We start from the raw sequence: 14739 nt of genomic DNA, 5'->3' as shown, positions 1-14739 counted from the left end.
TACAATTGATAACATTATACGTTGCGCATACGATAAATTTATGGGTAATACCGTATACGTGGGTGTACGTGTACACAGGTGAAAAATGACGTGGGTGATTGTTATTATTATTATCATTATGAAACAACAAGTCCACAAGTAAAAAATAGAACGACAGCCAGAGAGACATTTACAACTTACAAGTTCCCTTTTTAAGCAGATGCAAGTTCGAGAAAGTTTTACTTTTATTTTCCGAGAAAAAAAAAGTAAACGAAATCCCATAAAAGGTTAAAAAAAAAAAATATGAAATGAGGATAAAAATTAAAAGAGACGGGGGAGCCGACTTTCCACTTGTGCACCCCAGGGCGTTTTTCGTCTTTTTCACATTCTAATCCCGTCCTCCGTCGCCACGTGGCGCAGACCGAGAGTCCTTTAGTAAACGGAGCCGATGAGTCGCGTGGCTGGCACGGCGACGAGGCGCGTGGCTCTGGGGGCGGTGAGGCCGAAGACGTCGCTCATGTCGAGCTCGCTGGGCTTCATGCCGTCCGGCAATTCCCAGGTGAAGCAGTGGAGGAGATGAGCCACCGCCAAATCGAGAGCGTACAACCCGAGCTGCATACCCGGGCACGATCTCCGACCCGACCCGAACGGTATGAACTCGAAATTGCTCCCCTTGAAATCGGGCACGCCAGGCTTCAGGAACCTCGACGGGTCGAATCTCTCCGGGTCGGACCATGAATTCGGGTCGCGGCCGATGGCGAAGGCGTTGATCATGACCCGTGACCGCTTCGGGATGAAGAAACCGTCGATCTCGGCGTCCTCGGCCGTCTCGTGGAGGAGGAGAGGGATCGGAGGGTGAAGCCTCAGGGTTTCTTTGAGGCAACACTTGAGGAAGGTGAGCTTCTCCATGTGCGTCTCCTCCACGCGCCGGTCAAAGCCCACGACTTCGGCGAGCTCTTGTTGGGCCCTTTTCAGGTCTTCTGGGCTTCGGATAAGCTCCGTCAGGGCCCACTCTATCGCCGACGCCACCGTCTCTGTTCCTCCGAACATCACGTCCTGCCCATTTTGATTGAAATCCCAAATTATTATTTATCATCATTATCCCAATAATGAACATTAGAATATTCCTCGCTCTTTTTTTTTCTACCCGAAGAATAATCCATCCCCGTCATGCTTTCATTTTACATATTTTATTCGTGTTATTTACACAAATTCCTATAATATGTCGAAATACACAAAATATTGTTCCCATTTCTTATTACAATATTCATTTTTCCCCGTTTAGTTTTTATTATTTTAGGAAGAATTATCCAAAAAACACAACTTAGAAAAAACTACGGTTTTATACAAGTCGAACATGTTAGGAAAATTGTGGGAACCAGTCCACCATGATTTCTTTATATAAAGTTTTTTTGGTACTCCTAAGCAAAAGACATGTCTATATCGAATTAAGACATAGATCTCCATAAGTCTTGAGATTTTTTTCATAGGAACCACGTTGTTTCTCATGCCAGAAAATCTTACAGCAACTTGAATTTTATGTCGGTTTCTTAATATGTCCAAGGTTTGTGTGGATATAAACTTTATATATATGGCTGTTGATATTTAAATATATCCTATTATATGAATCGTTAGGGTTTGAGATGGATGTTTACCATGATGATGGCTTTGATGTTGTCACGAGTGAGCTTGATCGAGTTCTGAGTATCATCCGACTCGTTCGGCTGAGCCTCTTCGCTATAAAACGCGAGCAAATCATCGACCATATCCGTATCTCCATCTTGATCAGCGATATTTTGCTTTTCCCTCTCCCTCTTCTTCATGTGTTCATCGATGATGTCATCTATGAATCCATCTAGGGCTTTACGGGCATTAACTAGACGCCTGTTTAGTCCTTGAGGATCGATCCAACCAAGATACGGTATAAAATCTGCGATATTAAACGCTCCAAAGAGCTTGGAGAACTCTTGCAAGATCCTAATGAACTCGTCTTGTCCTTCTTCGCAAGCCGAGCCAAACGCGGCTCGGTACGTTATGTTCCTCGTCAAGGCAAAGATAAGTTCTCCAACGTTCACGGGCTTACCGACGTTGGCCATGACGCTCCGGACCATCTTGTCCACTTCGTCTCGAACAGAGGCCCATGATTCAGCCCTTTTGCGGCTAAAAACCTTCATTACACAGACTTTCCTCATCTGTCGCCAAAAGGGTCCGTAGTGAGCGAAGGCCATGTCGGCTCGGTCGTACGTTAAGTACGATATAGCGACGGTCGCAGGCCGGTTCGAGAATATGTTGTCTTGGACTTGGAGGACTTGTCGGGCCACGTCGGGGGACGAGACCGCGAACATGTGGAGGAAACCTATCCGGAGATGGAACAAACCACCGTATTTTTGGCTCAATTTGGCTAAGCCACGGTGCGTGAGTTGGTCCATCATGGACATGTTACCGATGATGGGTAACCCTCTCGGGCCGGGAGGGAACGGCCGTCTCCGCCGCCGGGAGACGAGGCCGAGGAAAATGATCACAGAGACGACTAGGATGAGAGCCGTGGGAGGGTCCAAGACTTGGTTTAGGGTTTGGGATAGAGACTCCATTTTGTAATCTTGATGGCGTCTGCGTTTTGCTTTTGATAAAAATCCGAAATGGGTTTTGGTGAGCTTTTGCCACCTTGGGATGTGATATTATACGAGTCCTTTATATAATCAATGTTGGGACCCAGATTCTGATTTTTATTACTCACCTTTTAATTCGTATTCCTAATTATCAGGTGTTTATTAACATTATTATGCTTTCAATTCATATATTAGTATTTATTTATTTTTGTCGAGTGGATCAAATAATTAGTATGCAGTTTTGTGTTTCTATATTCGTTTTGTCTGTATATATTTTTTTAAAAAAAATATAAAAACCCATATCCTAAACTACCAATTTAATTTCAAGGCGCACATGCTTATAGTGATTACAAATTATAGCGTAACAATAATTTTTATTTTATGATATGATAAAGAATGCCATGTGATAATCTATGTTTTAGTTTGAAAAACAACATTAAGTGTTTCATTATAAAGCCCAAGTGACATAATATCAAGCTTCTACTATATGTCAAGATATTTTCAAGCAGCCAAGTAGCAAAAACCCCAATTTATTATATGATATATAAATATATAGAGAGACAGTAATGTATGGCCCACATATTGTAACAATTAAATCCATCCCAATTACTAACATTATAGTTATTTCTCTTGTACTAATGAGTAGTCGTATATATGGTCCTTATGCATGATATTGTTAACTATACGTTTCTGCAAATATATTTATGTGTATATGCGACTATATTTTGTACTTTCTCTTCATTGTCATCTTTTGCGCAATATTATCTATATTTCTTATAAACTTATTAATAGCTCTATTTGAGTATAAATACTTACTAATACCACGAATTTTAATTAATTTTTTACACAAATTTATACTATAAACCGACTGGAAAGAAAAGACTATATAAATTTATTTTGCAATCACTTTTTAAAATTAAAAACTATGTGAAATTCTCGTAATAGAGATAATAAAATAAAATTTACATCGAAAATAAAATAAAATATAATTTTTTTCTAAAGTAATATATTATCGCTGAGCAAGTTAGACTTTTAAATAATAACCAATAGCTATTATTAAGCTATATTTAGAACTATAAATAGATGACAAACTTGCTAAAAAGAAAATGAAAATGAAATATCAGTGCCTTTCATGAGGATATATCGTGCATTAATTATAAGATTTATATATTTTTTTCTAGAAGTTCAAATTTCAACTCTTAAATATTTTAAATTATATTTTATGCAAGAGTTCATAATTGAATTATAATATTTGGTGAAATCAAAATGATAAAAATTGATTACAGTATAATGGGATAACGAATCGACTTTATATAAATATATATATATATATATATAATAAGATGACATGTCCATTTAAAGTTTTTAATTATCAACAACTCGAACATTATTTGTACTTTTGGCGGAGTCAACTCTTAGAGTTAGATATACTACATATATGTACGTATACTATATATATACACATAATGAAATTGAACCGACAGAAAGTACCAAAAAGTTTATAATTAGACTCGTCTACTTGTATAAAAATATAGGCTAAATTATCGGGAAATATTAATATATACTTTTATTTTTTGGGTAAAAATATCAATACTTTTATTGTTATCTCTACCATGATTAAGGTCTAATTATATATATATATATATATATATATATATTCAAAATGTGTTAAAAAATAGGGCAAGACGAAGGATTTTCAGAGAGAGAAAAAAACATAAACCAATGAACCGTTATGGTAACTATTAATATTGATTAACTGAATTATATTAATAATTCATCTAAAGAATATTTACTGTATTTTAAATTATCAATTGTATATTCATTTCTGCATGGTTGTCTAGACAAGACATTGGAACTACTGAAAATATGGTCGCACCCGTTGTTACGAAAGAATATATCTCAGTTTTTTTTTTCATTAGCAAGAAAAAGACAACCTCTCTCTCTCTCTCAATAATAATAATAATAATAATAATAATAATAATAATAATAATAATTGAGGTGGCGTGTTTAAACATCATTGTAACGTCATTGTTAATATAAATTACCAAATCCAACAGTTGGTGGTTCACTAGCTGCCTGAGAGGTGACAACGTCATCTTTAAAGTTTTGGGTTCGATTTTACTAGTGAAGAAGAATGTAATTTTTGGACCAAAATGGTCCACATACAAAGATTGGTCCTGAATTTAGGGTGGATGTAATCAGATCGAAGATCCGGGAAATCATTCTGGTTATCAAAAAAAAAACAAATATTGAAGTGATATTTATCTACTTTTTTATTCAACGATGTGCTTGTTGATTATTATTATTATTATATTATAAATGATTTTGGTTAATCACATCAATAATATCTAAAGGAGTATATATATATATATAATCACAAGTGAAGGGACTTCTGGATCCGGTACTTAGTGGCCAATTAATGGACACTATTCCCGTTTATGCGGTCTTAATCTTTGTTTAGACTCATAACCTTACCTACAGTACTTACATTATTGTTTTTTGTTTCTATATTATTTAATTCGCACACAATTTTAATCCTTGAAAATGGAATAAGTTTATAATATGCATGCTTTGTAAATTCTGCATAAAAAACTATTTTTCATAAATTAAAAATATCTCTTTATTATCTAAAACATAAAAGTCTGACTAACTTTGAATACGAGGGTACGCATAAATCGAAATAAAAGAATTAAATTTACTATTTTGAATAATAAAACTATAAAAAATAATATTTTCATCTTAAAACAACCCATACAATTTATCCGTTTATAATTAATATATTGATAATATGGAGAATTTCTTTGTATTAGAATATGTATTTGCCAATTTGTTTACCACCGCCAAAATTTGTTAAATATCAAATGGAAACCTTTAGAGTAAAATTTTACAGAAATGTCGTCGGTTGCTCCAAATTCCAATGAAATACTTTGTTATATTTATATTTTTAAAATATTACATGAATCCATTTTAATATTTTCAAGAGCATCATTACCTTTTGACCTTTGTTATTGTTGTTTACGGTTAGATAATGTTTCGAAGGTGAGTAAAGGTCCTCACCACCAACTTAATTAATCATTCAAAATGTATAGCAGTAAAAAAAATTAAATTACTACAGTAAACCATTTTAATTAGCTGGTAAACTCTCCCGCGCAAAACATTATAACATATGAAACGCAAGCACTTTTTTCTTTATTTTTTGTGAGACATAATTTATTTATTAAAAATTTAAAATATATCTTTTTTTATTAATAAATACGACGTACGTCATCAACTGATTCATGGAGTGGAGATATTTTTTATTTCTTATCGAATCATTTTTTTTGCTAACCGGATGTTCAGTATGTTATTCACCTATAACTTTCTTTGTATTCATATTATATAGTTTATAACTTATACTAAACATACGTATATGTAAATATACGTACAATAAATAAATATTACAAAACACACAAACTTGTACTATAAATAAATATTATAGAAACAATACAGTATAATTTTATAGAAACAATACAATATAATTTTAAAACGAAAATTCTAGATTCTAAGTTTCGCTTTAATAATTTGATGCGAAAAAATATGTTACATAGGAAAGGAATAAATCATTATCTAAATTTCTTTTCAAAAGTTAGCTTTCGAAGGTTTCAATCCTTTTATTCCCAAATTTTACTTTCTTTTATTTTGGTATTTTTGTTTGATTAAAATTCATTTTCAATTTTTATTCTTGGTCATTTTATTTTTTAAATGCTCACGTCGATTTGGACAGCTTAGTTTTCGTTGTGTCGATAGGATCAACTTATGCCTGCGTGTCGTTTTTTAATTTTATTAATTTCCCTTTTTCTAATTAAAGAAACTTTGCTTACCAACTTTTATAATTTATTTAGTTTACTATTTTATTGACCGCAATATATTAACTTGATTGTTGTCGGCGTCAAATGGAAAACCTAACAACAGGTTACGATCCTTCTGCGTTGATTCGCTAAATTTAGAACTCGTAAAAAACATTAACAAAAAATTGCTAAAAATTACATTTATGAGTACATACATACATACATACATACATACATACATACATACATACATACATACATACATACATACATACATACATACATACATATATACATTTACGAGTGTATGCATATGCATGTATTTATATATGGGACATTATGTGATTTATCAACCCTAAAGTGTACATGCAAATATATATTTCCTTATATTTTAGTCATTCTAGAGGGTTATAAATGAAAAATATTTTAGGACGTCCCAACAAATCTAGAAGACTTAATTAATTTTCATTTGCAAAAAACAGGTTTGGAGGGTGATTTTACCCGGAGAGGGAAAAAGATGACGTCATTTTTTAATTAGGGTTAACATTTCTATTATAATAAATAAAGGTTAATCCAATAATCATCTAATACACGAAATAAATATGATCTACTAATATAAGAAACCAATGTAATATTATGTAATCATATAAAGAATAGATATATTTTTAATATCGATCGAGTATGATTTTTAAAATTTAAATTAATTGAATATTAATTTATTTTTAGGATTAAATGTTAAACTAATAGAAAATCGAAATAAATATGTATATAGATATATATATATATATATATCAACAAGAACTGGAAATAAATTTTGTTAGAAAATGATCATTATAATTTGAAAAATAAAAAAAAATCTAAACCCGAAAATAGTTTAACCGATATGATACTCTATTTTTTTTTTACCCGATTTCCATAAAGGCATAAATATTACTGGAATATTTTCCGTAAATAAATTACAATTTTATGATGATTTATTATGTAAAAGTTTTTTTTACTAGACAAAACTGCTATGCTGATATTATATATAGTGGGGTCTTCAAAAGACATAAGCAAACACATGGACAAAATTTGTAGTTGGTGGCATTGGAGACTAATAATATTTTAATTCCTTTCTCCAACGGCAATCTCTAAGCGGCATAGCATATTATATATATATATTAGGATTAATAATAACGCCCAAATCAGATAATACGGACTTTTAATTTATTTAATGCAAAGAATCTGTAGTTGGTAACTTGCACTAAAAAACGTTAGAGATCTGAAGTCACATTTGCTTCGACCTAGATTAGTCTTAATTAGGATAGTCATTGAAAAGAATCATATAAAAAAATCAAAATTTTATATAAATATGATTATAAAACTAAATTATTGCCGTATAATTAAAATATGATTATTAATAATTTTTAATTCCGATATTAAAATATTAAATTGCAATATTTAAAATGGGCATTTTTTTTTAATGTAGGATTTGAACTTCTTTGAATAGACAGCCAACAACTCTCGAGTCGCTGTCCAAAAAGCCGACCCTCTGTTGGAACAAGACAATTATTTCCTTTTCTCTTCCTCTTCAATAAGATTCAATAATTAAAATTTTCAATGTTTATAATTAATTTTTTTATTTAGTATGCCGTATATATAAAGGTCACATGTAGATTATGGATCTTTTTAGTCTTTTAAAATTTTGAGGCCTTAATTATAGGTTTTTTTTTTGTTAAATAACTTAATTAGGGTTTTGCTTAATTTGGTTGCCGAACATGTATTTTTAAAAACCTGTACGTATTCTGTCTTTATATCGATTTTATATTCAATTCGATTTGGTTTGAACTTAGCTATTATTACAAAATGTTAATTTTAACAATTGTAATATTAAGTTACCACAATAAAAATCATGGAGTATAAAACCGGAACTAGATAGATAAAAACATAATTTGAAAACGAATATATCTGAATCCATCTTTACGATAGAATCCAACGATTCTGATCGAATTCTTTAGTTTTACAGTTCATTGGAGATAATTTCTTTGATAAATGAATTTTAGAGAAATTATCTCAAACATAGATCACACTGTTTTATATAGAGAATAATTTAATATATTTTTTTTCAATTACGTTCATAAAAAAACAGAAATTAACAAATGGTGTTTGCACATTGGTCTCTATACTTTTTTCAAGATATGATTTAGGCTTTAAAACTTAGAAAGATCACATAGTTGGGCGAATTAGAGAGTAGCACATAAATCTTGATTTGATATGTTTCTGTTGTAAGCATTCCGACACAAAATATTTATTTTTCTTAGGTTACTTTTTATTATTTTCATAAACGGCAGACCGACATACATAAAATATCCGTAGAGCGAAACATTTTGCTAGAGATTGTTTTCACCGTTCGAAGAACTCATGAACTCTATTTTTTTTATATTGAGCTAAAATTTAGTTAATTTAATTTTTAAAAACTCATATCGGATCCATTATTACACCAAATTTTATGGAAACATGATCATATGTATTATTTAAAATGGAATATCCGCCTCTCTATCATACTTCGTTCTACCAAACCAATCGTATCTATCTTTTATAATATATGTCGTGGTTTAAATATATTTCTATTGTGTTTTCAGCATCTGACATCCTAACTAAGGAATAATTTTGAAAATATTCTTTTTAATTATTCACATATTTGGTAGGAACGTTTGCAAAAATAACTAAATGTTTATTTCGGAGAATATATTGCGTAGAATGGATGATTATAAAAAAAAAATCAATAAAACCATTATTGAATTTATATAAATATGGACAGACCAATATGATTGAACACAAAAATATCTAAATTTTCCCCCAAATATTCACTATATATATATATATATATATATATATAAATCCGACGGTCACCAACCACCGATGTGAAATGTTCCCACATCGAGATGCTTGTAGAAGAGTAATTGAGATTTGCACTGATTGTAGGCCAAAATTAACTCAAAGGATAAGCTCAAACACCACGCGCCCATTTCTTGTGCGATGATGATGCAATTAGTTTACAGATATTTAAGTCAAATGGATAATAGATATTTATATCAAATGGATATGAGATATTTATATAAAATGGATAATAGTATTTTAAAAAACATCGGCATCACCGTACGTAAGTCGTAACACAACAAGCCACAATGACTTCATGGTCGATATATTATACAAGGGCATACGTACAAAAAATGTTTCGTATTCCACCAAATATTGCACAATATTATGGATAAATTTTAATTTTTCAATGTGGAAAAATCAAAAGTATTGACGGGTTCATTGCGGATTGTGTATATCTCAAAGGCTTGACTAGAACGCACCCGAAATATTTATATTATGATGATATTCATATAAAAGGTTTTAATTTAAACTATAACGTAGTAGAAGACGAGTGGACGTCGCTATATATACGTGCCCAAGCTCTCGAGAATAACTTAACGGAGAGGCTATACAACAACGTACGCCGTCTACTAGTGCATGTCCGTCAACTCTATTAGCGAATTAATTACCTGAAAATGTTCGAGTTGTAAACATATGTATACTGTGAAATCTAAATATTTTCATGAGATACTTGACGTAATTTATGTAATAAGTTTTTCTTTTAATACATGATATTAGATTCGATATATATGATATCTGATATATCATGATAAGTTTGGCTAAGTAATCCCGTTGCTATGTAATAATATATGTTTTTTAATTGATAAATGCGAAAATATATAAACAAAAAAAATGAATGTAATAAAAAATACTATATAATCCGTAATAACACAAGAACAACGTCTTACATCGGACTTCACGTCTTCATCACGTCATCTTAGATATTTCACGGATGCATATGTTTGTGGATATGCATAAATATACCGCACTAACTTTATTTTTTTTTTAATTATCCGAATTAATGGAGATGGATTTGGATGGACCGGATCATATAATATACACATCCATTGCGTTTGTGGCTTCTGTCATTTCACGTCTCCATCCGTCGGGAAATTCTGTATAAAATTTTATCCGATCTCCTCCTCCGGGTTTGGATTTCTCTCTCTATATATTTCCAATATAAAATATTTATTTGTTAAATTCACTGAATAATAAAATCCCTGTCCTACCATATGGAAATGGAAGGAATAATATTCCAAGTAAAAAAAAAAAACGAAAAAGGAAGACGTAAGAATAGCCCACAACGAAGTAACCATATGGGCCCGACAGCTGGCCTAATATGTAGGCCCAATAAGGGCAGATGCTCGGCCCAACACAAGTATCAAAAGATCTACGCATTGTCCACCGTTAGATTATAGCTCCTTAATCGGACGGTCATAAAAGAAACCCTTTACGCTTCCAATAAAGCCCCCTTAACGTTGTTCATATTCATCCTTCGCCTCTCGCCTGCCCTTGCAACCATTTTATCTCTCTTTTGAAGGCGGCGCCGCATTCATCAGGTTCGGATCTGAATGCTCTTCTATGTTTCTACGTATTTATATTAATTGATTCGATTGTAGGTTTGTGCTTTTCTCGGATTCGATCTGGTTTCGTGTGATGGTGGATTTTGTCTGAAATCGCTTTGTCTTCGTTGTTTCAGAAATAATCTTCGAGCTTCATTAACAATGGCGGCGGCGTTCTCCAACCTTAACTCGGCTGCTGGATTGAAGAAGCTTGACGAGTATCTCCTCACTCGCAGTTACATCACCGGGTGAGTTTCTCTTTTCCTCTGATTGTCGATGGCATAAATCACAATTGATTATACATAACTTTCGGATAATGTGATAAATCATCACCGGGCGACATTTTCCTTAATATAGGGGCAATTTTTTTATCGATTAAGACATAGGGGCAAATCTGTTGTATTGTTTGGTTATGAACTTGCCTCTACTCATTTGAATGTCTGTTCGGAGAATTGCAGTGAATGTAATATGTTGAAGATGTTGCAACAAGCTTGTATTGGCTAATCGTTTTTTTTGTATGTATTAGATATCAAGCTTCAAAGGATGATCTCACCATCTATGCTGCTCTCTCAAAACCTCCGACCTCCGAATACGTGAATGTGTCCCGTTGGTACAACCACATTGATGCCCTTTTGAGGATCTCGTAAGTTCTGATTTCTGTCATCATTTCCCTCTTTTGGTTGTTAGGGTTTGATATTTTGGATTTCATTATCTATTGCGTGTTTGACTTGTGGGTTTTACTCGTATCTTTCGTTTGCAGAGGTGTGACTGCTGAAGGGAGCGGTATCACTGTTGAGGGTTTTGCTCCTATCACAGAAGAGGCTGTTGCAACTCCACCGGCAGAGGACTCTAAGGTATACAATTGTTTTTTTTTATATCAGTTTATCAGGTTCTGCAATGCATCATACCGTTCTTATAGTTTGTTGTTGTTGAGGTCCCACTCTGTTTCTTGTTGTCCATGTTGCAGATAGATTTTGTTTTTATGTGAATGTCGTTTATGCCATTGCCTTCATCTAATTGTAGGCTGCTGCTGCTGATGAGGATGACGATGACGATGTTGATCTTTTTGGGGAGGAGACCGAGGAGGAAAAGAAAGCAGCTGAAGAGCGTGCAGCAGCGGTGAAGGCATCTGGAAAAAAGAAGGAATGTAAGTCATCTTTTGTTTCCGTATGAATATACCTTTTTATGAACTTTATTTTCTTAGTTCGATGCTCCGAGGATTGATAGCATGCATGATCATATGCTGATGGAGGGTTGTCTGCTTGGTTTTCACAGCTGGAAAGTCATCCGTTCTTTTGGATGTCAAGCCATGGGACGATGAGACTGACATGAAGAAGCTCGAGGAAGCTGTCAGAAGCGTCGAGATGGAAGGATTGCTCTGGGGAGCATGTGGGTGCATCTTACTATTACTCTTTTCATCCCAGACATTCACTTCTTTTTGTATCTCGAATATACTGATTTGTTAAAATGTTTACAGCAAAGCTTGTGGCTGTTGGTTACGGTATCAAGAAGTTGCAGATCATGCTCACCATTGTTGACGACCTTGTCTCTGTCGATACCCTCATTGAAGAGCAACTGACCGTTGAACCCATCAACGAATATGTCCAGAGCTGTGACATTGTGGCCTTCAACAAGATATGTAAGTTTCGAATCTATGCTTATAAGCTCTCTCCCTTTGTTTTCGCCTAAGCTTTTGTGGGAGTTTTGTTGTACTGAACATGTGTCCTTTTGGGCGTATCGTAATGCAGGATGAAGAGAGATTATTGCCAAGGAGTCTACTCTATATATTATAATGCGTCTTGCTCTTGTTGTGGAACCTTTGCTTTGATCGATTCTGATATTTATGGCAACTATGTATTCCGCGGATGCTTGTTTAGTTTTCTACTGGTTCAAAGATTCCGTGTTCCAATAAGAACAACCTAGACTGTCGGAAATTGCAACATCTAAGTGATCTCCATAGAGATTTCTCTATGGTCGATTCTTGCATTAAAGGATACGCATCGGAACACTTCACGGATAGAGATGAACATCCCCGTACATGCAGAGATCTCAAATCATTCAGTAAACGCGCAGCTAGTGATGCGCGTGGATGGTACGGCGACAAGGCGCGTGGCTCTGGAGGCGGTGAGACCGAAGACGTCACTAATGTTGAGCTCGCCGGCCTTCGTCCCGTCCGGCAACTTCCAGACCCAGATGAAGCAGTGAAGGAGGTGAGCCACCGCCAGATCAAGAAAACTGACATGTTGTACATATTTATATATTATATATTTCTAATACTCCTTTTGGCCTATGTAATGAACACTTCATGTGCTAAATGAAATTGTCTACAATTTGTTACGTGGGGAAAAAAATAAAATGACAATTAATATCGATTTACTTCTTTTTAAACCGATCCAACACTAGAGATCCGAGACAGTTGAAAATTGTGGCATGTAAGCTAAGCCACTGAGGTATTTCTCTATACTCGTATTTGATGTTTACCTCTTTTGCTAAAAAGAAATGTGAAATGGGTACCTATCTATTAGAACATGTCACGGATTTAGCCATGAGTCCGTATAAGACTGACGGGACAAGGAAATTTAATTACTATAGAGATGAACACCGGAACATGAAACTGGATAGTGGATATATATATACATATTATATATATATATATATATATATATATATATATATATATATATTTGTGAAAATAATGGAACAACTGTAGAGCACCAAAATCCAAATCCAACAAACTTGAAACGAAGCATATTGTGTGAACCCATTATCAAAATTCGCATGCGTATACCAAAAGAGAAGTAATCCTCCTTGGCTCCATTCTTGTCTCCGAGGGCACACACCCTTTTGGTGGCCACACTACCACCTACTATTATTATATGCGCCTTATCGTTTTTGCGGTGCATATATATATATTATGGTCACATGTCTATGCAATGATCACTTTGATTTTATCTTAATACTACATCATGCAAAGAACGTAAAACAACAAAATATTGTCTACTAACCCCTTCTTGTGTTCTTCACATCACCTATGCAAAATCTATTGGAAATATATACACGATATCACCTGTCCGGACGCGCAAGAGGGATAAAAACATATAGTCAAAGGAAATCTGCCTAAAAATCAGTTACATATATCATTTAGAATTTGTGTAAATGTACTTCTATTTCTGTCGGTTATTTGTGTAGAGTTTGGTTTTAAGTGTAATGGTAGTCTTTCTTGCCCATGAAGCAAACGCTCTTTTAGTTTGGTCACTCTATAATGGATAAATGCATATTTAATTCAGAACAAACTACAATATTTTTCGTCTCTTTTGCAGCCTTTGGGGAAGAAGTTAAAGAAATTCGGTAGGTTCTGCATGTGGGTGCGCTAATTAACAGTTAATATAAGTTCAATTTAATTAATTATGGCGACGAGGAATGGTATAAAAAGGAGGGGAGGGGGAAGGGTGATGGGCATCTCAAACCATATGGAGATGTTTGCAAGAGGCTTGGTGGTGTTCTTGTTAGTAGTTGCAGCTTCTGCGCTCTTGAGCTCGAGCTCTGTTCAGGGGCTGCGGGGCTTGGAGGATCAGAGAAATGGACAGTCAAGGTCCATTAATGGAAGTGTTGATGTCAAAGAGGTGAATAGAGAGAAGGCCAACGCTTCGTTAGCGTTCGACAATGTCTTAGTGGGCCTACATAGCGAAGGAGGAGGTGGTGGTGGAGGGGGAGGAGGAGGTGGCGGCGGTGGAGGAGGAGGAGGAGGAGGCGGTGGCGGAGGGAGAGGGGGCGGCGGTGGAGGAGGAGGGGGCGGCGGTGGAAAGAGAGGAGGAGGAGGAGGTGGTGGTGGCGGCGGAATATTACTCTTTTCATCCCAGA

General features: G+C 34.3%; 2 protein-coding genes across 3 annotated transcripts; one reads left to right on the top strand and one right to left on the bottom strand.

Moving 5' to 3' along the window:
- Nucleotides 1-79: 79 nt before the first annotated feature.
- LOC104804254 (cytochrome P450 84A1) lies at nucleotides 80-2648 on the bottom strand. Its single transcript, XM_010528483.1, has 2 exons — nucleotides 1635-2648; nucleotides 80-1035 (listed from the first exon to the last, which is right to left on the bottom strand). The coding sequence occupies exons 1-2, from the start codon at nucleotides 2568-2570 to the stop codon at nucleotides 412-414; spliced, it is 1560 nt and encodes a 519-aa protein (XP_010526785.1). The 5' UTR covers nucleotides 2571-2648; the 3' UTR covers nucleotides 80-411.
- An 8135-nt stretch (nucleotides 2649-10783) lies between these two features.
- On the top strand, nucleotides 10784-12936 carry LOC104804253 (elongation factor 1-delta 1). Of its 2 annotated transcripts, none has more exons than XM_019201354.1 (8): nucleotides 10784-10875; nucleotides 11016-11126; nucleotides 11405-11521; nucleotides 11639-11732; nucleotides 11905-12025; nucleotides 12154-12267; nucleotides 12356-12517; nucleotides 12627-12936. In XM_019201354.1, coding segments are annotated over exons 2-8 (696 nt in total). In that variant the 5' UTR covers nucleotides 10784-10875; nucleotides 11016-11040; the 3' UTR covers nucleotides 12629-12936. The 2 variants fall into 2 exon arrangements, with proteins under 2 accessions (XP_019056899.1, XP_010526783.1); XM_010528481.1 differs by having other exon boundaries at nucleotides 11902-12025.
- Nucleotides 12937-14739: the final 1803 nt, after the last annotated feature.

The sequence above is a fragment of the Tarenaya hassleriana genome, unplaced genomic scaffold, assembly GCF_000463585.1.
Source record: "Tarenaya hassleriana unplaced genomic scaffold, ASM46358v1 Cleome9, whole genome shotgun sequence".
NCBI lineage: Eukaryota > Viridiplantae > Streptophyta > Magnoliopsida > Brassicales > Cleomaceae > Tarenaya > Tarenaya hassleriana.
This window is presented reverse-complemented; position numbering and strand designations above follow the sequence as displayed.